Genomic DNA, 27,593 nt, shown 5'->3' with positions numbered 1-27,593 from the left:
GATTCTTTGAATATTCTCATCAGTTACAGCACGGGTTACATATCAACCATCTTCTTTTGGTAATTCTACCTTTTTTGAACCTTTATTAACAGCAATACCACTTTCATCTTGCTGTTGGTAAAGACCATTTATAGATTTCCTTGGTTTCTGATAACTTAAAAGCATGTTCTTACTCTCCATTGTTCTTGCAAGCATGGAAATTTCAGTGCTTTTTTATTTTTCCTTACCAATTTCCACAGTTGATAGATTCAGACTTCTATCAAGTCTTTTAGATGTATTTTTGCATTAATTTTTAGTGAATTAGTGTCAGTTCCAGCTTGATTCTGCTCATAACTTCTTCCTTACACATATGTGTGTGTGCATATATACACACACATGTCCTTCTGTAAGCTGTGGGATTTTGAACCTACTTGCAAGTGTTTATTATGCTGTTTGGCCCCTACTCTGGGGGTATAAAGGCATTTTGCTTATTTGGGATATTCCTATTTAACAGAGGTTTTGGGGACAAGTGCTGTGCTTCTCATTGATCATTTTTAGACAGTGGAATGTTTTAGTTTCAGAATATGTGCATCTGCTGCTCCTTTTCCCTTTGTAAATATTCTGTACAATATACAGGATGTAGTTAGCACTTTCTGCAGTGGTCACATGCTTGGGAGCTGACGTATTCAAAGGGGTTCTCTCTGTCAAATACAACACTGCTAATTTGAAATATATTTATAAGTGAGGTGATGTAGGAACTGAGAACTGGCTGAACTCGACTGATACATTTCTCGTTTGTGTCTTATATTCTGTAGACTGCATAACCCATAAAATACTTGAATGAATCCTTTCTTTTTTTTTTTAAAAGGGGAAGAACCTGCCTGAATTAAAAAAATTGGATATAAGAGAAATCTTGAAATCAGATTGTAACTCCCGTATTTACTTCCATCATTAAGTTCCTAATAGGGTCAATTGCGTAATCTTCAAGACTGAATGCTCTTCGATATTTCCAGAAAATTTGCGAATGATAAGATTGGGGCATTGTTAGATAGTGGAGAGAGCAATTCACTAGTGTATAGTGATCTGGAGCTCTTGGAAAGGTTGGTGCAAGAAAATGGATATTTTGATACATTCATGGATGTAGAAAATGAGTCATAACTATAAATGAGGCATTTTATCGATGTATGAATTCTAATTCATATGCCATGGTTGAAACAAGATTACTTCAGGAGGGTCTGTCAACCTGTGTTACATAAGAGATCAGACTGAATGATCACGACGATCCTTTGGGTTTATAACCTATGTATTTGTGAATCGCCACCTGCAAGTGACTTGGGAGAAAACTCAGGGTGACTGAGAAAGATGAACATGTTTTAATTAAATTATATAAACAGTGATCTAATTGCTGCATTCAGATGGGTATTCTCCCAGCAGTACTTTCAAAGATGATTTTTCAGAATGAACAGGAGCCAGACACATTTTGAAACAATTTTGTCTCCCAGGAGAGTTAGTTTATATGGATTTCATCTCTACATAATTACTGTTTGCTTGCAGTTTGCTAACAGCTGAATTCTCAGTCTTTAAAAGTTAATTTGTATTTATTTGTCAAAAGAAAATGAATTTAACTTCATCGTTATACTCTTCTGGTTTTCTAGATTTTAATAATAAGTGAAGAAGAGCCTCAAAGTATTGTGAGTAAAGACGAGGATTTCTCCTCCAGTCCAGGGCCTGTCATGGTAAGCAAAAGGGGTTTGTAGGGTCTGTTACAGAGCAGAATAGGCCAAAATCTGAAAAACATGACAGAACTAAGGTTTACATGTGGGGTTGTAGAATTTCAAGTGTAGTATGAGGCTAGGCTAATGCTTTTTTCCTAATACTATTACAAGTCTTTCTGGTTTTATGACTATTAATCAGGCTGCAGGAAGGAAACATGTTTCTAGTATCATATTTAGTTGTTTGAGTGCTTGTCTTCTGAAAGTTTAGTAACTTTAAGTTACTGATACCTGAATTCTTTAAACATTTCATCCCATTTGAGCTTTTCATTGGTCACGGATAGCTTGCTATGTGGGGAAGAAGGCAGTAAGTGCCAGTGCTGAAGTTAACTGTACTGCTTTGTTTCTCAGGATGAAGAGACTCAGCACAGCCTTGAATGCATCCAGGCAAATCAGATTTTTCCCAGGAAGCAGCTGATCCGAGAGGATGAGAACCTTCAGGTAATAGCCATGCTGCTCCTTGCCAGTTCAGATCACAGCATCTCTAGTTGACCTATGTATTCTCTGGCCTCTCCCTTTGAATTTTCATTCACAGTTGAGCACAGTAATAGGAGAAACACATTTTCTTTTTAAATACTCATGTACGGTTGGTAGGACAGAACTTGTGCATTATACTACAAGAGATTCCTTGGAGTGTCTGAAAAATATAGGTGTTACTTGTGTAGTAATTTCAAGTGTTAGGTTTTATTCCATAGTTTAGAAGTCTTTGGTGTTTTTTTTAAAAAGAACTCACTAAGCTAGTTAAATACTACTGTTACTACTTGCCTGAGAAGCCGCAAGTCTTGTTGCACAAAATGGATATTTTTTGGTTTTGTAATTTCCGAAGTTTCTTTTGAAATGAACTTAGTTCATATGATTTATCCATGAAGACACTCTTATATCAACTGACGAGGTAGTTTGTTCCATTTTAATAGAAAATATTTTTCATTGATTTAAGCTAAGTTGGTGTCAAACCACGTTATTTTGAAGTTGAGCGTTTACACTTTTCACCCAGCTCAGCTAAATTTGGCTTGAGTCACATTTTTAATTAAACATTTGCAATTTTTATGTGCAATGTAATACAACTGCAGGTTTCCTAACTTTATAAAACAGCAACGTGTCATGCATTTTCATAGTCGCAGTGAGAAATATGAAGCAAAAAGTCTTTTTTGTCCAACTGACTCCAGCTCTGTAGCATTTAGGTATTCAGTCTAAGCTGGTTACCCGAGCCTGCTTAGTGAAAATTGGGAACCCATAGCATAGAAGATTAATAATCTTATATGTTTTGCCTACTTTAGGATGAATTTAATAACATTATGGAAATGCCCCTCTCCATTAAGTAAGGAGCAAGAGCATAAATCAAGGGGTTGGTCAGACTGCTTGCCAAAATGTGAGGCTATTTTGCTCAGATTTTTCATAAAAATTCATTGTTTTCCCTGACCAAGCACTTACTACTCAGGAAAATTAAGACAAAATGAGGAATCATTTTTAAAAAAGGCTACAATTAACCTCTGAACCAATGTAACCCAAGACTTTCCTTCTTAGCGGTAATGGCTATGCTGAATTCTCAGCAGTGTTTCATTTTGATTTTATGATGATGTGTGCTTGAGTGTGTGCTTCCAGCAGTTACGTATTTTTGGTAAATGGTTTCTGAAAGATTTTTCTTCCCATTCTGAAGGTCCCGTTCATTGAACTTCATGGTGAGAGTACAGAGTACGTAGGACGAGCAGAGGATGCCATCATTGCACTTTCTAATTACAGGCTTCACATCAAATTCAAGGAGTCTGTTGTGAATGTAAGTGTTATTTGTGCTACCGTGGTAATACAAGTATTCTGAACCTAATCCAAATAAGAGAATTTAGGATAAAAGTACGGTGATCCTGCCTTTTAAGGTTAGTGGTAATGAAAAATACCTTTATGATGTTCAAATCATATTTTTCAGGGACAACAGGTAGCATATTTAGGCATCTGTCGCATCAAAAGACGACTTGGCACCTCTGAAAATCAGACTTACTAAGGAATCTTCACATCACTCAACTTTATGTTCTCTTTACAGCTGACTGTGTCAGCCACTGGTTCTCTATAAGCTCTGTGTATAGTCAATAGAGAAATACAAGGTCTTCCAAAGGGCTCTTTGGAGCACCCAAGCTAGATTTGTGCCTTGCTTGGAGCTTCAAAAGGTAAAGTATGTCTGGCTACTAAAGTTACATGCCTGAAGCTGGATAGTGTCGGTACAGTAAGGAGTACAGTACACATAGGAGATCTGTGACTTGGACCTCATCTTCAGATACCTACATGTTTCTTTAAAGAGGTTTACTCTAAGTATCCATTCTTAGTGTTACGTATCCAGCTACTCATGATCGTAGACATAAATGGATGTCGTATAGTCTCTTGCAGTAGTATAATGCTGATGTGTACTAGTCTTACTAGTTGTAATACCATTTGTGAACTGTATAGAATTTGATAGGACATTACGCATGGCACGGAAATGTTTGTGGATATTTGTAATAAAACCAGTAAAATAAAATCGAAAGAATCAAAGCATTATTTTTTCCTCCTGATTATGTTTTTTTACTAATCTCCTTATTTCAAGACAAGTCCTGACCCTGACTAGTTGTTCACAATTGTCCCATGTCAGTCACAAATCCTGAACTATGCAGTGGTGGGTTAAGTGTAAACCACCAAAACTGCATGTAAGCAAGGGAAACAAAATACAAGAATTGAAGTGTCCAGCACTTACGTGACTGAGATACATGTGACACAGTGGTCTGGAACATCAGCGAGATCTCCTGTGCACCTAATTGATTTAATTTTTGATGCCATGTCAATCTTAAATTGTTTTTTATTGTTTTCTGTCAGGACCAAATTATTATCTGTAAAAATGTTGTTTGCTATCTGAAACTCAATCTTTACTGGTTTATGTTGTCTCTAACAATATAGCTGTTATCTACAGACTTTGAAATGTGCCTGTGTCATAGTTATCATTAACCACTTTAAGTGCTGTTTTAGTTCATGAATTATCAGTGCAGTAGGCTGAATAGGCATGTCTGTGAGGCTGGTGAACATCTGTGTGCAGCATTTAAGTGCTAAAATTCATGATGATGCGGGGTTTTTCAGCAAATAAAGGTATTATTTCTGAATGTGGCAATTACTCAAAATGATGGTAAAAAACTTATGACAAAAATTTAGGTGGAAATTTAAGGGCTATTATCTTCCACTGCTGGCCATCCAAAGGAGATGATACAAGTATGTGTGCATGCAGAGGTAGCATAACTTTACTCTTCACTTCTCATTCTGTAGTCAATCCTGATCTATACCTTGAGACTTACACGTTAAGGCCTAAGTGCCAGTGTGCATCAGAATGGTAGCCAAGGGTCAGCTAGGTGCTGGGATGCCTCCGGTGCAGTCCAGCCAGATGCATCTCTACATGCCACTGGCAACAGAGAGAGGATGTGTTACAATGTGTTTTATAGGATTCCCTTTGCTGCTTTGTGATAAAATGTGAATTCTAGGGCTGAATTCTGCCAAGGGGCCTGCTACAATAAATCTGTATTGTATTACTTACTGTTAGGTTACTTTTTTAATTCAGAGTCTGAATGTTGTATGAAATTGGCAACTAGAATTGACAAAGCAAAGGACTGAATATTTAAAAGCAAGGAGCTGAGACATGAGAAACAAGCATAGCCCTAGAAATCAAGAGTTTGCCCTGAGGAATGCCAGCAAATTACAGAGTTTCTTTATCAGAGAAGCCACTAATGTGTGTACTGCACTTCCTGTCATATCTGTCCATAGGATAAATGGGGGTATTAATTTTTAAGCATTTTCAATTTAGTATTTTTGAGCAGTAACAAGAATTATGCTTTCTTAAATAATATTCTTTCTCTGTGTTCAGGAAAGAGTCTGTAAAAGCTTGTGAATATTATCATGTTAATTTTGCTTCCCTCACTTTCATATCCAGTATTCTGCCCTCTCACTCTGTCCGGTGTCTCCAAGGTTGTTAGTCCTGCTTCTTATGTCATCATTAACCAGAAAGATTCAATTGGATAGTGTATGAGGTAGAGCAGAATATAGATTATTCTTCTGTAACCATATATGACCATCACTAATATTGTAATATGAACTCTACTGGAATCCAAGGCAGACAAGATTTGGAATATCTTAAAGGATAAAACATACTTGCAATAATTAGGAACCATATTTAAATAGTTAAATTTTGGAGTAATAATCACTTTGGTTATTGTTGATCAATTATTGATCAGATGGTGATTTTCTAAATTAAATTTTCACTGAGTAATTTTTGATTGAGTTCATCTTGATTCTTTCCTACTGGTTTTTATATCGCTTAGAGCTGTTAGGAAAACACCTGTAAGACGACCTTTTTAAAAATGTATAAATGTTTACTAAGGTTAGGAGTTTTTTCTATTTTGAATGATTTTTCCCAAGAATCACTCTCCTGACTAAGTCCAGCCACACTAAGGACCTTGTCACCTCAGTGGAGAGAACTATTTCTGTGTTAGAGGATTCATCTCCTCTTGAAGTAGGTGGGATATTCTCAGGGTAGAAACAGTCCTCCAGAGAAAGCAGCATGCGCGTCAACTATTTGCCCCTTAAAGGCGACTGCACGAAGGAAATGGAGTCCAGTTAAAAATGGATTCCTGGTCTTTGCTTTTTTTAACCTCACTGTTCTTTTTTGTTTACAATTCAGTAGACTGGCTGTCAAAGTGATGCTTGTGAAACCTCAGTAAGTAGCACAGTGCTGCTAAGATCACTTGCTGCACCTCTGCTTGAAAATAAATACATTGAAAAGTTGATAATGCTCACGTTGCAAGACTGCAGAAGACGGCTGCATGTGTAAATCTCTTCCATGGATAATTTCCTAGATCACAGTAGTAATAGGAACATAGTGTTTTAAATGCAAAACCAAAAGATCCAGTAGACCATGCATAAATTGGAGGGATTATGACATTCAAAAGCATTGACTTACATTTATCCGTGGGATAAAAACACAGACTCAACAGTGATCTCTCAGTGCACATGGGAAGTTTTGTTCCCAGGCTGATCTCTATTGATTGGCTTTCCTTAAGAAAATTTCAAACTCTGCAGCTGGTGGGTGTTTCTGTCTAATCTTTTTTCTCCCTATAAGCTAATTGCATTTATAGAAGAACTAAAATTTTAGTGTAGTTGGTGAAGCCATGGTTTGTATGTAACCTCTTTCAAATAGTAGATTTTTGGATGCAGTAAAAAAAAAAGTCCTGCTGGTAAGATGAGGGAGACTTTCAGTCTTGCTGATTAAGTGAGTTTTAGTATAAGCCTTCCCTTACTTGGCCTTTAATGGAAAAATATGTGGTTCAGTATCTTCCTTGCATATGAGTAATAAGTTTAGTTGTAATTAAAAGCAAAATTTGCTTCAGGTACACCTTGTAGGTTATATGAACAAGATCACATCTCGGGGGATTCAACTCCTCCCACCTAGGAGCATCCTTGCAGACCTTCTAAGCTGACCTTGCATCCTCAGTTCCTCCATATGTCACACTATACCATGCTTCAGGATGTACAGCACGTAGTCTTGGCCTCATGCTGTTTAAAGTAACCAGTCTGTAATGTAACCCTGACATTATTTCAGACTCTGAACCGGGAAAACAAGAAGTACTAATTACAGCTCATGGCCCCTGGGTGCCACCCAGTATCTTGGAGAATCACAGAATCCCAGACTGGTTGGGGTTGGAAGGGACCTCTGGAGACCATCTAGTCCAACCCCCTGCCAAAGCAGGGTCACCCAGAGCAGGTTGCACAGGATGGTGCCCAGGCGGGTTTGGAATCTCTCCAGAGAAGGAGACTCCACAACCTCTCTGGGCAGCCTGTCCCAGGGCTCGGTCACCCTCAGAGGGAAGAAGTTTTTCCTCGTGTTGAGATGGAACTTGCTGTGTTCCAGTTTGTGTCTGTTGCCCCTTGTCCTGTCACTGGGCACCACTGAGCAGAGTCTGGCCCCATCCTCTAGACAGCCACCCTTTAGATACTGATAAGCGTTGATCAGATCCCCTCTCAGTCTTCTCTTCTCCAGACTACACCACCCCATCTCTCTCATCCTTTCCTCATCTGAGGGATGCTCCAGTCCCCTCATCATCCTTGCAGCCCTTCACTGGACTGTCTCCAGTAGTTCCCTGTCTGTCTTGAACCGGGGAGCCCAGAACTGACACAGAACTCCAGATGCGGCCCCACCAGGGCAGAGTAGAGGGGGAGGAGCATTGACCTGCTGGCCATGCTCTTCTTCATGCACCCCAGGACACCACTGGCCTTCTTGGCCATGAGGGCACACTGTTGGTCATGGAGAGCTTGTTGTCCACCAGGACTCCCAGGTCCTTCTTCGCAGAGCTGCTTCCCAGCAGGTCAACCCCAGCTTGTGCTGGTGATGGGGTTATTCCTCCCCAGGTGCAGGACCCTACATTTGGCCTTGTTGAATTTCATTTGGTTCCTCTTTACCCAATTCTCTAGTCTGTCCAGATCTTGAGAGACTCAGACCAAGTGGTATACAGGGTATATAGCATAGTCACTGGTGAAGGGGCTGGCTTATAGCCTGGTCATCACCCACTTGTCATTGTGGTCGACAATTGAGCCACAGGGTGGATTGTTTCAGCAGTGTAAATGTAACTTGTGCCTTTTCTACCTACAGAGGTATTTTTCTCTAAATCTAATCCTGTACTACTGTTAGATAACAGGCAGTTCCAGTAATTAAAATTTTAAAAAAAATTTCCCAAAGAAAAAGTTTGAGTTGTAGAATGTTGCTGTTGATTAAAATGAGATAATTTTAAAGAGGAGACAGTCAAAAGACAGATACTGCAAGAGCACGATGCTCTAGTACTCTATAATGCAGTATGATTGGCCTTGGATAACAATGCGTGTTTGTTCCTATAAAAGCAAAAAATGATTGCTTCTCCACAGCTTTATTTCGATAGCCATTATTATATGGTGAAGTGCCCGCAAATAGAATTGATGGCTCTTTCAAGAGCAAGCTGACTGCACTGGGTGGCTGGCTTGCTGCACGCATCAGCCTGAAAAACATAGCAATGAAAATGGAAGGTTATCAGTGGGAAAGAATGGGGAATGAAGGCAGATAATTTCAGAGTTTCACTGGGAGAAGAATAATGGACAGGAAGGAGATTGAAAATGCAAGAGGATCAGAGGACAGATTTTTATGACCGGAAAAGAAAATTAAAAAGATTGATATGAAGGTTGCCCTGAAGAAAACCCAGCAGATTCTAAGGAAATAGATGGTGAGCTGCATGTAGACTGTCAAGAGAAAGAAGAATGGCTGTTGAGCAGAGGGCAAATTGAAAGGGCATGGAACAAAGAGTGACTTTGAAAGAAGGAAATTAAAAATAATGCAGGAGTAGAAGAATACTTAGTATGTCATTAGAGTGCAGACAGGAGGAAGGGGAGTCAGAACCAGACTGCTAGGAGGAGGGAGCAAGGTGAGGAACTGCTTAAATCAAGGGAATCATGGGAAAAATGCAATAAAAGAGGGCTTGAAAAAAATATTAACAAAGCAGCATTTGACTGAAAAAGCAAGTCTTCTAGAGTCTTAACTCATTTAGCTGGGGAAAGGTACCTTACTTTCATGTTGGTGCCATGTAAGTCACTAGATTGAAATAATTTATTGGGTGTATGCGAGGCTGTGCAGTCAGGAGGAAAGAGTGAAGATTCTCCAGTCCGAGGTCCTTTCCAGTCCCTTAATTTATTAGACAAAACTACCACAACAATTTATTTACCTCGCAGACTAGAATTGAGTAGGAGAAGGCATGGAAAAAATAAAGTTAAATAAAAAGATTAACTATAGCAGCACTACATCTGATCTTGTCTGTAATGCCTTTAATTACCCTGTTACATTGGTATTGAAGTCAGTGTCTTCACCGTGCTTATTCTCTGCGGGTGACTCCTCAGTCAGTTTGAGCTTAAGGATGGCAAATAAAGAGGGGGCTTATCTCACAGGAGGAAATCTTCGTTTCATGTGCCCCCTTGTGTTGCTAGTTATGTAATTTATATTAGACTGTCATAGATCTTAAAGCAGTAGTAGTACTGAAAACACAAACCAAAATTCAAGTTCCAGTTTCGTTGGAATACCCATCTTGTCTAGTCTTCTTGTACGTGAATTTTCTGTTCTTTAATGGCCTGGTGACAACAAAAGGAACAAAGAATAACTTCCCTCTGCCAGCTTTGCTGGTCATGGGTGATGACGGTTAGTACTTTCTCCAGCCAGGGAGACTCCAGCACTGCTTCTCAGTCGTGGTCTGACAAGGGCAGGGATAAAGGTTGAGTATTAAGACAATACCTGCCTGTTGTATTTGGGGGATTGAGAGCTCTGGGCAATTATATGAGCTTTTGCATTCAGAAGGGGACTCTAGACTCCAACTTTTGATTTGGCAGGGAAGCATGAGGTGCAACTGCCTTCCATGAGACAGGAGAGTTTTGATCGTTCTCCTGGGCACAGCATTTACCATTAGCTTTCTCTAGGCATCTTATAGAATCATAGAATCATGGAATGGTTTGGGTTGGAAGGGGACCTCAAAGATCATCTAGTTCCAACCCCCCTGCTGTGGGCAGGGACACCCTCCACTAGACCACGTTGCCCAAAGCCTCATCCAGCCTGGTCTTAAACACTTCCAGGGATCCAGGGGCATCCACAACCTCTCTGGGCAACCTGTTCCAGTGCCTCACCACTCTAACAGTAAAGAATTTCTTTCTACCATCTAATCTAAATCGACCTCCTTCAGCTTAAACCCATTACCCCTTGTCCTGTCACTACACTCCCTGATAAACAGTCCCTCTCCAGCTTTCCTGGAGCCCCTTCAGGTACTGGTAAGCCGCAATTAGATCTCCCCGGAGCCTTCTCTCCTCCAGGCTGAACAATCCCAACTCTCTCAGCCTGTCCTCATAGGAGAGGTGCTCCAGCCCTCTGATCAGCTTCGTGGCCTCCTCTGGACTCGCTCCAACAGCTCGATGTCTGTCTTGTACTGGGGCCCCCAGAGCTGGATGCAGTACTCCAGGTGGGGTCTCACAAGAGCGGAGTAGAGGGGCAGGATCACCTCCCTCGACCTGCTGGTCACACCTCTTTGGATGCAGCCCAGGACACGGCTGGCTGTCTGGGCTGCAAGCGCACACTGCCGGCTCATGTGAAGCTTTTCATCAATCGATACCCCCAAGTCCTTCTCCTCGGGGCTGCTTTCAATCCATTCCTCGCCCAGCCTATAGTCGTGCTTGGGATTGCGCCGACCACGTGCAGGACCTTGTACTTGGCCTTGTTGAGCTTCATGCAGTTCGCACGGGCCCACCTCTCCAGCCTGTCAGGGTCCCTCTGGATGGCATCCCTTCCCTCCAGCGTGTTGACCACACAGCTCGGTGTCGTCGGCAAACTTGCTGAGGGTGCGCTCGATTCCATGTTGCTGACAAAGACGTTGAACAGTGCCGGTCCCAGTACTGACCCCTGAGGAACGCCACTCGTCACCGTTCTCCACTTGGACATTGAGCCATTGACCACAACTCTTTGAGTGCGACCATCCAGCCAATTCCTTATCCACCGAGTGGTCCATCCATTGAATCTCATCTTCATCCATCTTCATGCTCAGAGTGAGCTTTCTTGTGGTTTGTATTTCTGAGACATCTCTTTCATTTGCCTTCTGTTTTTAGTTCCATTTCCTTTTTTCACTCCATTGAAATCAAGTACTTTTTAAGCTTTATGCTGCCTGAGTAGAAGCCGTCTTGATTTCGTGCCCCAGATCTTTGGTTGGAGGTGACCTTCAGGGTCTTGCCCAGAGTGACGTAGAAAGACACTGGCAGAGCAAGGTCTTACAGCCGCATCTTGTAACCCCTGTGCCAGAACTTAAACTGCTGGATCATCTTCTCTGGTGGCAAAGATAACAGAGTATTTGAGTGGTTCTCTGGTAGCCTTTGTATTGCAGGATCTCAATGGCAGAGGGTTTGTTGCCTTGTGTCATGTTCAATGTAATCCAATAACAATTCTAATCAATTTTCCAATTCATGTTTGTTATTAGGCATTAGCTAAATTCTATGTTTGGAATTGAGAGAGTTATGTATGAGATTGTCTTAAAAGTTAGTGTTCAACTATGTACACTTGCCTGTCTCAGGTAAAGGTCCAAAAATATTAATGAAAACTAATATTTTCACCCTGCGGTCTCTTCTCCTCTCTAAAGGTACTTGCACGTGCTCCATGTTTTGCCTCATCAAGCTTCTGCTATCTACATGTTCTACAAAATGTTGTGAGTGCATATACCTGCACCTTTAAAAATGAATGATTCAGCTTTATGACTCTAAATGTGGCTGCTGTGATCATGAGTATTGATTTCCACAGGCCAAATGATTTTTCTCTGAAGAGGAAATATGGGATATTTTCATATAACAAGCATCTAGTCTGCAGCAGTCTCTTAAGGGGAATCTGGCTTAGCAGTTCATTTTTGACACCAAGAGCTAAAATGATATTCCTTAGATCCCTAAATTTGGACCTAGAAGAGAGAAAGAAAGATGCTTCCATGAGAGAAAAGCTTGTGGGTTTCTGCTGCTCTTTGTCCCTGCACATTTGTCACCAGTGCTGCCGTCTTCTCAGCTGTTTTCATACAATCCCTTAAGGGTTTTGGACTGTACAGCAGTGGAGCTAGAAAATTTACTGATACATGGTACCATACTTCAGCTGTTGAACTAGTTATACGTAGTTTTGTTTTTCTCTCTCTCTTTTCAGACTCCATCTAGTCCTATAATAAATCCTTCTAAGATATGCAAAAAAATTACAGTGTTAGTGCTGTTGGAAATAAAATTATATAATCTTTTTAATTGCAGGTTCCATTGCAGCTTATAGAAAGCGTCGAGTGCCGTGATATATTTCAACTTCATTTGACTTGCAAAGACTGCAAGGTTATAAGGTAAGGATGGGCTGGATTTTGAGTTGGGGGTAACTTTGCTTTCCACGTGCTGTGGACAGCTGTGACATTCTAAGGAAATGTTTTTTTTTCTTTCTTAGTCCTTTTGCTTTCCCCACAAAAGTTTATGTCTGTTTCTGTGTACGATAGCTGGGCATTTTTGAAAAGAGGATGGGAGTAAGATGGTCTGCGGTTTTGCTTGTTACAATACAGAATAGCAGAAAACCTTGGTCTGAGCCTAAGTAGCTAATCTGATTTTTTATCCTGAAACTAATTTTAGTCTCTCTGTGTTTTCCCTGCCCTGCAATCAGTTATAATGTATTGCTTCAGGTATAAGATATAAAACTAGATGGACCCAACACACACTTCTTGGAAAAGCATTTAATCAAGATTTGGGTTTTGGAGGGTTAAGGTGTGGGTTTGTGTGATTCTGCCTGGAACCTGCAACGTCAACCACCCTGTGATTTTGAGAGCTGTGGCGAGGGAACAGTAGCTATCTTTCAGACATAGTAGTCTATTGGAAAAGCAAATGAGGGAATAAAGTAAAGCCAGGTCTGTAAAACCCACTCTGTAACCCGGGAAAGCAGATAGCATCATCTCAAAGGGAGTATTTATTTATGTCTGTCCTTCTTCAGAGTCTGCCCCTGAGCTGCTGAGCCTGAGCTACAGCTATTTCCTACTTTTCTTCTGCAGAAATTAATTTTGATCTATAAACTTTAATTAACAAGAAAGGAACATTTCTTTTTGATTAAATGTTTGCTGGCAGTACCTTTTGTATAATGAAATGAGCCCCAGTCACTCAGAATGTTTAACAGGCCAGCTGCTTCCTGAAATGCTGTATTTTGATGAGGACTGATTTTACTTTAGAAGTAATGTTTAGTTTAATTTGAATTAAATATTTAACTTCCTCTTAACTTGTAGCTCTTGACATTTAAAAAAGTCACCCTTCCTCTCTATGTTAATTTGTTATTTCTCTTCAATTGTAGAATGAATACAAATTATTTGTATTTATGCTCTTCCTTACGAATTTACCTTCAAATTCCATTTCCAAGAATGAGTACTCAGTGACACTGGCCCTTGGAAGGTCATGAAGTATGGGGCTGAGATACCAGACTTAGAAAATATTCATGTTCTTTTTCATTACCAAAATAGTTTATTTTGAATATCAGGGCTCAAGTGCAGATAGTATTTGCAACGCTAACGTTAAAAGAATTTAGAATGAAAATGGATCTTTAGGGTGAGATGTATCTTGTCTGAATATAGATATTTAATAGAGAATTATCCAGTCTGGGCTGGTGGTCTCGGCTTGCTTTATAGTCAGCGATGGGAAATAAACGCTTCCAGGCTGCAGTTTCTCAAGGCTGTTTTAGATGCGTTTCGTAAGACAGCACGAGTTGGCCATGTCTTTTTCCTTCCACTGACTGACTTTTAGATATTTGCAGGTAGGGGTGGTAAATCCTGCCCTTAGAGAATGCAGATGCTATCACTAACCATGAATGCAGTAGAACGCAGACTGAGCTGAATGTAAATACTTGGTGAATATTTTATAACTATAAAATCTTGAAGAAATGTGTTAGAGCAAAATAAATCACTAATCTTATTTCCACCCTTTTATTCTAAAGGGTCCAGGAATCCTCTTTGAAAAGCTAATGTAATTTTCATATACTGCTTTGATGATTATTTTCTCCTGTGCAGGGAATATTCTTGCCAGTTGTTGTTAGTCTGTAATGTTAGGCTCAGTTTCAAAAACATTGTGCTTCCTGCCAAGGCCAGGAAAGAGAATCTTAGCGTCTGAGATAGGGGAATAATATAAGATTTCAGAGTTTGCCCTCATTATTCTTAAATTAAGTATATTAATCAAATGGATATTTCCCCTGCGTCTGATGAAAACTGTTGTTTACGGGAATACGATGCATAGATTTTAATATACGTGATAGTTTCGTGAGTTTCCATTGGAGACTGCCAGCCAGCTGGGCGCTGCAACACATTCCTGTCTTGGAATGACGCTTGACTCCGTGATACTGTCCTTGGTTTTATAGTAAACGTGCATAAAGATCTCCCTCATTCATGACTGGTAGGGCATACTGCTGGTTTACTCACAATCACAGAACATTGCTTTCCTGTCTACATTTTATTTTGGCTTCATAAGTGTGTATTTCTTTACTAATATCCAAAGGTTTCATTTTTAAAATCTGTTAGAATGTACATAGAAGCAGAACTAAATTAATAAGATGTTTGTTCTTGCTTTTGCTTTCATGGAGGGGTTCGTAGTCAGCCTGTCAGATCTTAGTCTGGCATCTTTTACTGAAAATTAATAGATAAATATTTGTTTCTGGGACAGGTGTCAGTTTTCTACCTTTGAGCAGTGTCAAGATTGGCTTAAGCGACTGAACAATGCCATCCGCCCTCCTTCGAAGATAGAAGACCTTTTCTCATTTGCCTATCACGCTTGGTGTATGGAGGTATATGCTAGTGAAAAGGAACAGCACGGGGATTTGTGTCGGCCAGGTATGTGGAAACACTTTGGGGATCGTCACAAATGCTTTGACTCGTAACTGCCTGTTTGAAATCCAGAACTTTCAAAGAAAGTTACAAACAAATTCAGTCTATGCTATTGTAAATTGAACCTGAAAAATTCCAATATGGACTTTTTTATGTACATAAGTTCTTGTGCTTCTTCACTGACTAGATGGTAATTATATAGATACAGTATCCTTCGTGTTGCATGTCTGTCTGCTGCACAGTCAGAGTTTTGTTCTGTCTGCACAAAGGAGCTCCCGCCATAGCTGCTTTGAGATCAATATACAAAGCAGTACCTGAATGTCCTGGGGAAATTATCGTGGTGGATTTGATTTAGTCAGTCATGTATAATGCTTACTAATAACATTTTGTTCACCATGGCAGCAACTTTGATTCTAAAATGTCTTGTATTGATTGTGCCCACATTTTTTGTAACTGCCCTGAACAGTGGGCTTCAACATGGGTGTTGAGGAGTGGGAGGTGAAGGAGAAGGAAGTCCTCAAGCTGCTCCTGAGGTTCATTCACAGCAGCAAGACAGCAACCTATTTTAGTGAAATACCATCCTTCCTGGGAAGTTTTGGAAGCCCACAAGTAAATAAAAGCCAAAATGGTGGTGCTGGTGGTTATAGCACTTGTTTGAATATGGGAGATCTGAGTTCCAGGCTGCCTCAGGTCTGAGGCTCTCTGCTCACAATTCACGTATCTGAGAAGTGTGTCAGTTGTCATGGTTTTGTGAAGGGAGAGGAACGTTAGTGTGATTCAGTCCTTACTACTGAACCTGGTCTGGGATTGAGCAAAGACTAATCTCCATGGAGCCCGGGGAAGAACAGTCAACAAGAGGGAGGTGCTCCTTGGTTCTGGTTCCTGTTCCTGCACTTTGCACCTTTTATGTTAGCAGTTACTGAAAAAAGGGAAAAAAATCCTCTGATTTTTGTTAAACTCAGGTCTTTTCTCTCCTAACTAAATTCAGAAGGCAGCGGATGTGTACATGGCTTCCTAAGTCTCCTTGTAGTCCTTTTCTCTTCCTTGCTGAAACAGATGAGTTTCAACCTAACCCTAGGTTGGGATAAGAAGCAGCATTTACCTTTTTCTTAACTTTTAGCAATCATATTTTTTTTCATGTAGATCTGTCAATCAAATAATTTTCTTTAATGTAGTAACTTTTTCTTCCCTGTAGCTTGCTTGTTTCTAGTGATAGATATTCTCCTTTTAAAAACCGAATTATAGTTTAAATAAATCTATGGGAATGTAATTGAAGAAGTCAATCCAAAGATACTGTAATTCATTTTTTTACCCCAATATTTGGTAGATATGGACAAAAATAGGAAATTGCTTCAAAATCTAAGTATCGACTTCCGGGGGGGGTGGGGGTGGAATTGTTATCAATGTATGTGTTAATGGGAGATTTGAACTGTGGCTCTCAGAATCAGCTTTTATAGTCAAAAGGCCCAAGTCCACAAAACATATAGCTTGCTCTTGCTCTGATTTTGAGATTTGATTGGGATGCTTTGAAAATATTATCCATCTTGGCTCAAAATGCCTCTTAAAATACCAGCAGTCCAGGAGGGACGGACCAAGTGTTAAGGCTAGGGTTTTATTTCTCAGAGGAAAACCTGTGATTTCATGATGTGCACAGTAGCCGAAAAATTAGAGGGAGAAATCAAACAGAATATTTCATTTTCATGTAGTTTTATGTGTTTATCTTAAAACCCACTAGCAGTGTGCAGCAGCGATGATTGGGGGATATTTCCAGTCTTCTCACTTGCTATCCAGAAAAATCCTTAAGCACGTATCACAACTTCGAATGACTGTTCCTCACAGCAGCTGATAATGAAGTCTGTCCTCAGTGCTGCAAGAGAATGCTGCTATTTCTACAAAATGTTGAGGGTTTTTTTTTAAAAAAATTCTTGCTAAGGAAGAACACAACAGAGGTGGTTGGCTGGCTGGATTGTGTTGTTCCTGTGTCACCTCTGCCCTTGACAAAGGATGAAGGGGCTCCTCCCAGAGCTGCCATCTCTGCGGAGCCATCCAGCCTTTGTAAACCAGGGACTGAAGCAGCTGATCTATTTGAGTCAGTGGCTGGAAGATAATAAATTCATGCTTATGCAGAGTTCATGTGAGAAACGGGAAATCGTTGGCAAGCTCCAGCCTAATTGATCTGGCGATAGGGAAGGTAAAGCAGAACTGCGGTGCGTGTGCAATGCTGAGACGAGCCTTCTGCAGAAAAGGCAGAACTATTTCTTTTTTATGGTACTGTTGTACCAGTGGCATGCTGTAAAGGGAATAAGTGATGACGGTCGGCAGCTCCATAGGTTTTACCGCCATCTGCCTTGAAGAGTGGATATTCTCCATTTGCACGGTGTCATTCTCACATTTTACCTTTCCAAAAACTTAAATCAAATAATGTCATTATGCAGATCTTTTGCATATTGTCCGTATTGTAAAGCATGTCTCAATTTGCAAAGTACCATTTTCAGTGTCTGATCTGACCTGTGGGAAAGAATAGCACTGTAGCTTTTCTTTCACAGTTAAAGTCCTATAGTTAGGCTGCTATCTTTATTCTTAATTTACCTATTTCTCTATATTTAATTGTTCTGTAACATCACATAAAATTTTCAGGCACGTACATTTACATCTTTGAGATAAATATCTACGTATATCTCAGGTATTTAAAGACTTTGAGGGTATTCTGAAATATGAAATGGAAAGCTGTAATACTTAAAGCATTAATTTTTCAACAGATTTTTTCCTCCTGTTGGGTGGTACTCTGCCTCATGATTTAATGATACAGTAATTTAAAGAGACAAGCAATGGACAGACTTTCAGAACCATTTTATTGAGTGGTGCTCACGTGTTCATGAAATTTATCACACTTCTTAGCTCTGTGAACCTGGAAGTTTTATATGTTCTTCTCTTCTACGTTTTGATTGAATACCTTCTCATTCTCTAGATTTTCTGTCTATCAGAATAATTACTCTTTGTTGCCATTCTATATTTTTCAATTGTATTTTGATGCTTTTAAAAAAGTGTCTAGAAAATAAATGGAGCTCATTCCAGTTCCTTTAATACATTAATGCAGGAATTTGTGAGGATCTTGTGACTGCTATTTGTGTCAAACAATCATTTATGCATTTTAACTTCATATCTCCACATGACTCATGGAGGAATAACTTCCAGTTCACAGATGGAAAACTGAGAGGCAGGTTAAATGACAGGGCTTGCCTACAGTCATACAGGAAGCCTGCTGCTGAAATTGCATACTAAATGGAGATTGCCCAATTTCCAGATTGCATCCCATATATTACCCCTTCACATCTCAGACCAGAGCTTCACATTCTTCTCATTGATAAAAAATTCTTCTGACATTTGGAAGAAGAAAAACTACTAGCGTTTTCCCGACAGATCTAAATTGCTTTTGCTCATGTGCTTGGTTCTGGTCTGCAGTGTTACTGTTTCTTATATGAATTTACAGAAGCTGGTCATTTCAGAGAAAATGTCCTTCATGGGCTTGGCATTTCTGGAGAGGTTGACCAGGGAGAGCCATCGGTACAAGCCGTGGTTCTCCCAGTGCGGATTTTTTCAAAATAGGGATGTGAAATGTGGATGGTTCTCTTCTCAGTTTTTAATAAATATGAGTGCAGCGGGGTTTTTCTCTAACTATTTTGAAAGGTAGGAGTCTTACTTCATATTTCACATTTATTTTCTCTCTCTGCTTTTTATACCCAGGAGAACATGTAACTTCAAGGTTTAAAAATGAAGTAGAGCGGATGGGTTTTGATATGAACAATGCCTGGAGGATTTCCAACATCAATGAGAAGTACAAGTAAGTTATGTGGGCTGCTGATTCACAGCCAAATGGCATCTCAAAACACCAATTCTGTTATAGCAGATTACTGGAACTTTTTCCAAGTTCTACAGTTCCTAATAAGGGACAATTAGAATTATGATTTTTTGTTGTTTTATAGAAAAAATGTGCTTTTAAAGTAGTATTTAATATTTTATTAGCTGCTACAATTTTTGTAGACTTAGAAATACCAAATTTTGATGTGCTTGCTGAAGGACTTGGAGAATAAGCATTCTAATGGAAGAAAGGGCAGCCTTAAGTGAGCAAAGAGTAGAGTTTGAACTTGTAAAAAACATTTTTTTACTGTGTCTTATTCTCTAACTTATGACAAAGACTTGTATTTATAAAAAAAAAAAGTTGGTTTGGAAGAGTTAAGCTTGGAGACCCTGAAAATAAGACAAAACACTTTCTCTGGTCCTGAAAGTACAGACAAATGTCCTCTCTTGCTGCTGGAGCAGGGAAAGGTGTTCCTCCGTCCTCGGTTGGTAGGACAGAGTGTACTGGCTGATCCCTAATCCAATTCAGAGCAAAACCAGCAGGAACACTTAGCGATGAAATGTGTGTCGTTGCTCTGTCTTTGCCGGATAATGCCTTACAGTTGCTAGCTGGTGTCACTGCAGGAAGAATATCTGTCTTGGGCTCTAAAAATCTAGGGAAGAAAAACTAGCTATCCCTTACGTATTTAATACTAAAGAAAAATGAAAAAAAACTTCATGTGTCATATGGAAGCAGAATGGCACAAACTACTCCTTTCCTTCTTGTGGCCAGCACTTGAGAAATGGGCATTTTTTTCAGGGTGATTGATATATTTTTCTGAATAGAGCAGTCTTAGACACATGTTCCTCTCTGTCCTTGTGCAGTAAATGCATCTCTTTAAGGGGATGGAGTGGGGATGAACTAGGTTATGATTCAGCAGTATATTGTGGTCCCCTGACTGCTTGCACTGTTCTCATTGGCAGTCATGGCTTTAGTAGTTAAATTGTGGAGTAGGAGGTGCAGCTAGTAGAAGGTCCCAGTTAGCCTGTCAGACATAAGCCAGTACACTCAGATTCCTGCCTTGAGCAAGAGTTGATGAGCTAAGGTACATTTTCCACATGTGGCTTATTCTTTAGCCTGGAGAGATGTGGAATTTCTTTTCTGTGGTCCAGTTTATTTCAGCAGCTGGGATTAAAAATCGCCTATATGCAAATTTCCTGCAAAAACACCAGCTTGAATCTTCTAATTCTGAAACACATTTATGCACCTCAGTGTTCACAGTGCTTTTTGTATATGCAAAGGAGTTTATTAACATACAATGAAACAGGAATTATTAAAATGGCGGTTTGAGATGAACAGCTGTCAGGTTGCTTATAGTGCTTATTTGCGTGTGTTGTCTGGGAAGTGTGTAACTGCTCTGTTCAACCCTTTGCACCACCTTTCTCACAGGCTCTGTGGTAGTTACCCCCAGGAAATCATAGTGCCTGCCTGGATCACGGATAAAGAGCTAGAGAGTGTGGCAAGCTTTCGGTCCTGGAAACGTATCCCTGCCGTTGTGTACAGGTGAGGCTCTCGCAGTGAAACAGCTTTCACCAGGCTGTAAATGGGGTGTTCTAGCAAATAAAAGCTGAAAAAAGTTGTAACTGGGAATTGTGACTTGTAATGAAAGGTGTTCAGGCTCCTCTGGGCCCCAGATGTGCCCTCACGGAGCCTGACAGACTTTAACAAAACTGGTAAAGGTATTTGAAAACAATATTTTTATAATTTATTCCAAGTAAAGAGAGGTCTGGCTGGCATCTTGCTGTAGTTCTGCGTGTATAACAGGATGTGGAGGGATGCTGCTTGAGGGCCCGGGACCTGCTGGGGTTGAGTTGGAGAACTAGGCTGGGAGGAGGCAACAAGGAGTGGAGCGGTCCCCAAGCTGATCTGCCCTGGGACTCTGGGCTGAGGTCCTGTGTTCCGCTCCAGAAGGATCCCACAAGTGGTTTAGTGTGGATGACAAGGAGAAGAGGACCCTGGAAGAAAACAGGAAGCACCCTCAGGGTTTAGCTATCAAACGAGGATGAGAGGGAACCCCTTGCGTGGGAAAACATTCAGACCTGTATTTAACTGACAGGGAAGAATGACCTGTTAGGGCTGATCGCTTGGGGTCTCTACGTTTGCTATTTTTATATGTCTTGTTTTATACCTATTCAAAATTCCAAGAATGTGTGAGACAGTATTGGCCCTTGTCAAGCCATAAATGAGGTAAGGCAGACTTAATACACATTTACTCCGAGGGGGAATGATGGTTTGGATCTTTTAATTCCCAACACATAATGTGGGAGCAGTCAGTATTTGCATCTCCTGCAAGTTGTTCCTAGGGCAGTCACCTCAGTTAAGATTGATTTTATTTTTTTTAATATGAAAATGAAAAAATGTGAGATGAAGACATCAGTGCAGCTGAAGAACTGATAAATGGCATCGCTGGCTAGGTACTCATTTGGTTTTCCTCTAATTCTTATCTGGCTAATACTCAGACTGCAGTATAAACAAGGACAAATCTCAAAATTATTTAAGGGATGTATAAAACTCAAATTACAAAAGAATGTACATGTTAGCCCTAGCTACATATTTTAGATAGTTTTAATCAGACAGTCTATTCCTTAAGTCCAGCAACTCTTCATAACAAAATTGCTTTTCTGAGATACTGTTTTTTGGCAGCTTCTTTAGGTCGAAATATATTTCAGCACCTTTTTTTTTTTCCAAATATTCTGGAAGCTGTCATTTAATACCTTGGCCACTTTCCTGGTGTAGTTATCCTCCCATAAATGTTTAAAATCTCTTTAAAAAACTAGATGACAAAGGGATTAAAAAGATAATGAATACTGATAATTCCATTAAGTCTGCCCAGCCACCCATTCTTTCTGAATAGAAAGGAAAAGCTGTTCTCTGAGTGGCAAGCTAAATTTAGAGAGCCGTAAAGCTGACAAATTCATGTGGTCTGGGTCGGAGGAGCACGTGTACAAGAGTAAAGAGTAGGCCACAAAACATTATTTACCTAACTTAAGAGTTCTTATTCCATGAAAAGAGAACAAATTAGCTTGTGGCAGCAGACCAATATCTTTAAATCCTCCTATCTTTTCTCCTTTTTCTTCCAAATAATAAAGGGGTTAGCATAGTCTCTTTCTGAATGTTGAAGAATTGCTCCATCCTCTGTTCAGCTCTCCGAGGGGTACAAATTGCTTTCCAGCATATGGTAAATTTTTAAGACTTAAGGTGATTTAAGTGTTCCAAAGACCTTATAGACTGAAATTGTTTAATCTTTGGCATTCAATTTTCTGCAGTTCTGATGAGACCATGTATGTTAAATTACCACGTAGTTTTTCATTTGTAATCTTAAAATCAGTGGGAGAAAAGGTTTTCTTTTTTGATTTCTTTTTTTTTTTTCTTATCTTGACATTTAGTAATAGATTTTTTCAAGACATGCAGTTCATCATTCTGTGCTCTAATAGAACTCACACCCGCTAGTGTTTGATGTTCCGTGTGATTGGAAATCCATGTATAGTTTTCTCTCTATATACGTTACCGTGCAAATAGCTTTTTTCCTTACTTTTGGAGGAGTAAGGGACGAAAGCTCATTCAGCATTTTTTTATCTGTTGAGGATGATTTTTGGGACTATTAGTTTAATTATTGATCACATTTTAAAAAATATCTATTTTTTTGCTTTACCTTGGGAAAAAAAGACCTAAAAATGATATATTTTTAAAATTTGTCTCATACTTTTCTGAACACCGGGACAGAGAGAGACCAGAGAGACTTGGCTACAAAAACCTCCTTGTCTGTTCTTGTAAAGCACTTGAGCTATGACCGTATGCACAGGCCAAAAAGCAGAGTGGGCAGAATTCAGAGGCAAAATATTAAAAAATACTCAGTTGAGATTGGACTGTCAGGAGTGGCGCTTCTATTTTATTAACTGATTTATAGACAAATCTCACACTCAGGTTCTGCAGTTTTTCTCTGTGTTTATAATTTTTGAAAATCTCAGCACGTATTTCTGTAGAGAAATCTGGTTTATAACACTGCTTTTGTAGCGTCTCTTTTTTTGGTCCCAGAAAATCAATGGTAGGGAGAAGCCTTCTTGGATTTTGTGGATAGATGAGAGGACTTGATACATTCTATAAATTAGCTGTGAAATTAGCTGTGTCGAAGGTGTCTTTTTGTCTCACCCGCTGCTGGAGGTGATTATCCATGCAGGCAGCGTTTCTGCCCACATGGGAAGCCAAGGCAAACAGAAAATTGCTGTGTACTGTACTTGCTGAATCATATTCGTGAATTGTAGCAATGATTTTTTTTTTTTTTCCAGTTGCAAGTGCTAGTAGTTAAGTAAAGCTATGGAAGGAGCTATTCAGACCTTCATTAGTCCTCTCTGTAGTTACAAGGACTCGGTGGATTTATTGTTGTGCTCAAAAGGCTGATTGAACACAAGGAAGATGAAGCATGTGCAGAGGTGTCCCATACATCATACAGTTATACAGTGCTTTATAAAGGGCTTTATAGTTATCTAATGGTGATTTACTATTTAGTTTCTGTAGGGAGGCTGCATGTTGCTTTGTCTCTGGAGGGTTAGTAAATTTGCAGTGGAGGGTTTGCTTTGATTTTTTTTCATCTTTTTTTTTTGGTTACTGAGATCTGACTGACACTGTCTTATCCCCAGCTCTCTATCTCTAGGGACCTCAGAATCACACTTAAACTATTTGCTATTTTTTGTTCCCCTGGGCAGTCTGGTTGGAATGAGTGTGATTGCTCAGACCTCCAACATTACCGTAAATAGAATTGTTTGCTGATTTCTGCTGGTACATCTGAACGTTGCATATTTGTGCAGGCTTAGGAGTGTCAGGGCTTCACAGCTATCAATGAATTCAACTTTTGGCCTAATGATTTTTTATTATTTGTGGAATAAATGGGAGGCAAGAATCTGGAGATGAAAGTATAACTGTTTATGAACCTATGAAAATGACTCTGCAGGCAGGTAGTAATGAAATCTGGGAGAACATATGGAAAAATAAATGAGCTTATCAGAGTGTTGAAAATAGATTTCTTACATGTATAATGATGGTTTATTTTCTTTTGTCATTTGTGCAAGCGTAGCAGGGAACTAGGTGGCCTTTCAGTGATTGGCACGTATTTTTTGCTGAACTAATTTGATGTCAATAGAGCTGTTTCTGGAAGGCAGAAATACATTTTCCTTTGCAGCCAGCACCTGGTCTAAGTGCTGTGGTGTTCAGATTGCTTTTCCTTGGGTTGAACTAATGCAGTGTGTCAGTTGCTTCCTCTGAGGAGGAATTTTATGCAAAACAATTACAAAAGAGTTATGAAAAATACTTAAAATATTGTATCATAACCTATTTTATAAGTTTTTTTGCAACAGGGAGCCTTAACCCCATCAGGGTTGCTTTTGAACGAGCAGCATGAGGCAGCTGTTGCGGCCGGCTGCTCTGCCCTGCAGTCGCTCTGCAGAGGTGGGGCTGCTCAGTGCCTGCCGTGGGCTTGACACCTTGGACAACAAATTATAAACCACTTTGTCACACCTCTGTAAACATTTATTAGAGTGGTGAGAGGGGACAAAGTTAAGATCTATAGGTTTGGGTGGGCTTTCTTCAACTGTTTAAATTTGCTTAAAGATTCAGCTAACCCTCACCGTTCTGTGCAGTTGCCGCATTTGAGGGAATTAAACAACTCTCGGTTGACATGAAGCTGAGATCCCAGACGAGACCCCACAAAGATGATGAGGGGACTGGAGCATCTCTCGGATGAGGAAAGGCTGAGAGAGCTGGGGCTGTTTAGTCTGGAGAAGAGAAGACTGAGAGGGGATCTGATCAACGCTTATCAGTATCTAAAGGGTGGGTGTCTAGAGGATGGGGCCAGACTCTGCTCAGTGGTGCCCAGTGACAGGACAAGGGGCAACAGACACAAACTGGAACACAGGAAGTTCCATCTCAACACGAGGAAAAACTTCTTCCCTCTGAGGGTGACCGAGCCCTGGGACAGGCTGCCCAGAGAGGTTGTGGAGTCTCCTTCTCTGGAGAGATTCCAAACCCGCCTGGGCACCATCCTGTGCAACCTGCTCTGGGTGACCCTGCTTTGGCAGGGGGTTGGATTAGATGGTCTCCAGAGGTCCCTGCCAACCCCAACCAGTCTGGGATTCTGTTTGTTTGGAGGAAGACTCTAAAATCCTTTGCTGCATCGTAACACTTAGGAACTGTAACTGGCATGTGCATACTTTATAAATATGGGGTTCTGGTGGGACTCCTGAGCAAGAACAGCCTTGCCTAGAGGCACCTGTGCTTTAAGGGATGTATACGTGCAGGCCGTTTCAAGAGAGAAGAGCAGTGTGTGGATAAGTGGTAGGATATTTCAGATGGGACAGGAGGCAGGGAGTAAACTTTTCCAGGTGTCCTGTTCCTCAGCGTCATTGACTGGCTGTGTGACCTGAGAGAAGTTGTGTGTCTCCTCTGCTTTGGCTGCTCCACCCGCAGCTCTGCATGCCGACGGCTGGGCTTCCTTTCCTGCCCTGGCTGAGGGCCTCTGAATTCGGGGCACCACTGGTGAAGGTCAAGGAGAAGGTTGTTAATGCCAGATGTAAACACTTCAGTGACTGGGGAATGACATTTCACTTGGCAGCAGTGGGATGTGCCTGCATGGAGGCAGTAAGGGAAATTACACTCATAATATGTTTCAGTGCTCTTTTTATAATAGATTGTAGGGGAGAGTTTTTAAATCTTTTTCAGAGTATGTTTGCAATGGTTGGATACGTTTTAATTATTTCAAATCTATTCTTTGTGTAGTACAAGGAACTAGGTCAAATTTAAGAAAATACTAACTCTTCAAACATTTGAGAAAAAAAAAAAATTTGTTTTTTTTAATGTCACTGCCCAGAAGATAGCTACGTTCAAGTTAGGTCATTCTTCAGTTATCCCTGACTTTTTTTTTATAGACTCATCTCTGTCCTCCATTTGCCAGTCCTCTGAAGTTTTATCAGTATATAGAGTGCTTGCAGTTTATATCACATTTTAATAGAAAAATATGCTGTTAATAAATGACACTTCCTTTTTCAGTGCTACTTAGGTGTCTGTAGCAAAATTTACTTGCTTATGGACTTCATTTACTAGCCTGGCACCACACCGATGCTTACACATAAGAGCTACTGTTGCTTTTCATCAGCTTCTTGGTGCTTTTCTGCTGGATACAATGGTGTTTGAGAGGCAGGAGATGAAACACTTCCTGGTGAGGGTCAGGAAGAGGGATGGAGAAGCAGCTGAAAAGGGGATGGCAGAGCTGCTCCTTTCCAGCAGACGCTAACACCGAACTTCAGAACGAGTAAATCTGTGGATGTTTGGCATCCTGAGATGCGCAGGGTTCTTTTCCTTTTGGCTAGTGAAACAATTCCTACCGTACACTGCTGGTTCTAGGTACGGTTCTGCGGTGCTGAAGAACTGCCTCCTGTCATTCACGGGTGGTACCTAGAAATGGATACCATCTGCCTACAGGAGTAAGGTTTTGGGTTACTGTTAGATGACAACATCAGAAGGTGTGCCAAATTCTGCCAGTGTTTCCTACCAGAATTGTAATGTTCTTCAGATTTAATTACTGGTGTGTTTTGATTTTTAAAAATATCATCAAAAAGTGAATCTGTGGTTTTACTCCTGTCTTCTAGCTCTAAAAATAGCATGAGTTCAGTTGAACTTTCCTATTTACTCTGGTATTACAGCACTAGACCCGACTATTCACCTCTTCAATGCCTCGTCTGCTGTTCCAAAATGTTCCCCAGCTTTCACTGGCCAACAGGCAACAATATTGAGCAAGAAAATGTTTTTTTTTCTCTTACTGACCTCAGCTTTGGCTTTTACCTTTCAGTGACTGTATGGCTGCAGTCAGCATTTTGAAGGGAAGCACGTGGAATACATTGCTGCTGAATCACAGGTTGAGGATAACTGCTGAACGATAGAGAGGTCCCCGACAGGAATGAAACCACTGGAGTGCACCATTTCATTTTTTCATCCCCTCCTGTGTTTTTTCATCCTGATTCTTCAAGATATGCATGGCTGTTCTTTTTATTCTTTTTCAGGCACCAGAGCAACGGAGCAGTTATTTCCCGCTGTGGACAGCCCGAGGTCAGTTGGTGGGGCTGGAGGAATGCAGATGACGAACACCTTGTCCAGTCTGTAGCCAAAGCCTGTGCCTCAGATTCGAGGTCCAACAGTAACAAATTAATGAATGGAAATTGTTCCAGAGATTTCTCCAATGGAGGGGACCTCTCTGATGTGGAATTTGGTAAGTTTGTCGCTGTTTTCTTTCTGTAAAGGGCAGAGCTTTATATAAAAGCTTAATCTCTTACATGTACTGTAACAGATTCAATCCTCTTCCCCAGATTCTTCAATCTCTAACGCTTCAGGAGCAGAGAGTTTGGCAATACAGCCTCAGAAGCTTTTGATCTTAGATGCGCGATCTTACGCAGCAGCTGTGGCGAACAGAGCCAAAGGCGGAGGCTGTGAGTGCCCAGGTAAGCAGTGTTTCTTCTCTGTTTTCTATTCAGTTAATCAAAAGTATTTGCTCAA

At 40.4% G+C, this 27,593-nt stretch overlaps 1 protein-coding gene across 13 annotated transcripts in view; it reads left to right on the top strand.

The window, feature by feature from the left end:
* The window catches only part of MTMR3 (myotubularin related protein 3), an 86,731-nt gene that overhangs the window by 35,824 nt on the left and 23,314 nt on the right, over positions 1-27,593 (top strand). For 9 of the 13 annotated variants that reach the window (XM_054844090.1, XM_054844080.1, XM_054844085.1 and 6 more), the window contains 9 exons: positions 1,635-1,715; positions 2,103-2,192; positions 3,409-3,525; positions 12,576-12,658; positions 14,997-15,163; positions 18,902-18,998; positions 20,445-20,558; positions 27,104-27,309; positions 27,407-27,538. In XM_054844090.1, coding sequence (XP_054700065.1) covers positions 1,713-1,715; positions 2,103-2,192; positions 3,409-3,525; positions 12,576-12,658; positions 14,997-15,163; positions 18,902-18,998; positions 20,445-20,558; positions 27,104-27,309; positions 27,407-27,538 — 1,009 coding nt within the window. In that variant the 5' untranslated portion in view covers positions 1,635-1,712. Of the gene's footprint in view, positions 1-847; positions 1,080-1,634; positions 1,716-2,102; positions 2,193-3,408; positions 3,526-12,575; positions 12,659-14,996; positions 15,164-18,901; positions 18,999-20,444; positions 20,559-27,103; positions 27,310-27,406; positions 27,539-27,593 lie in introns of all 13 variants that reach the window. The other 4 variants (XM_054844084.1, XM_054844082.1, XM_054844086.1 and 1 more) reach the window with 1 other exon arrangement.

Source organism: Grus americana, chromosome 16 (assembly GCF_028858705.1).
Source record: "Grus americana isolate bGruAme1 chromosome 16, bGruAme1.mat, whole genome shotgun sequence".
NCBI classification, from domain to species: domain Eukaryota; kingdom Metazoa; phylum Chordata; class Aves; order Gruiformes; family Gruidae; genus Grus; species Grus americana.
The sequence above is the reverse complement of the archived record's forward strand: the minus strand, read 5'-3'. Positions and strand labels throughout refer to the sequence as shown.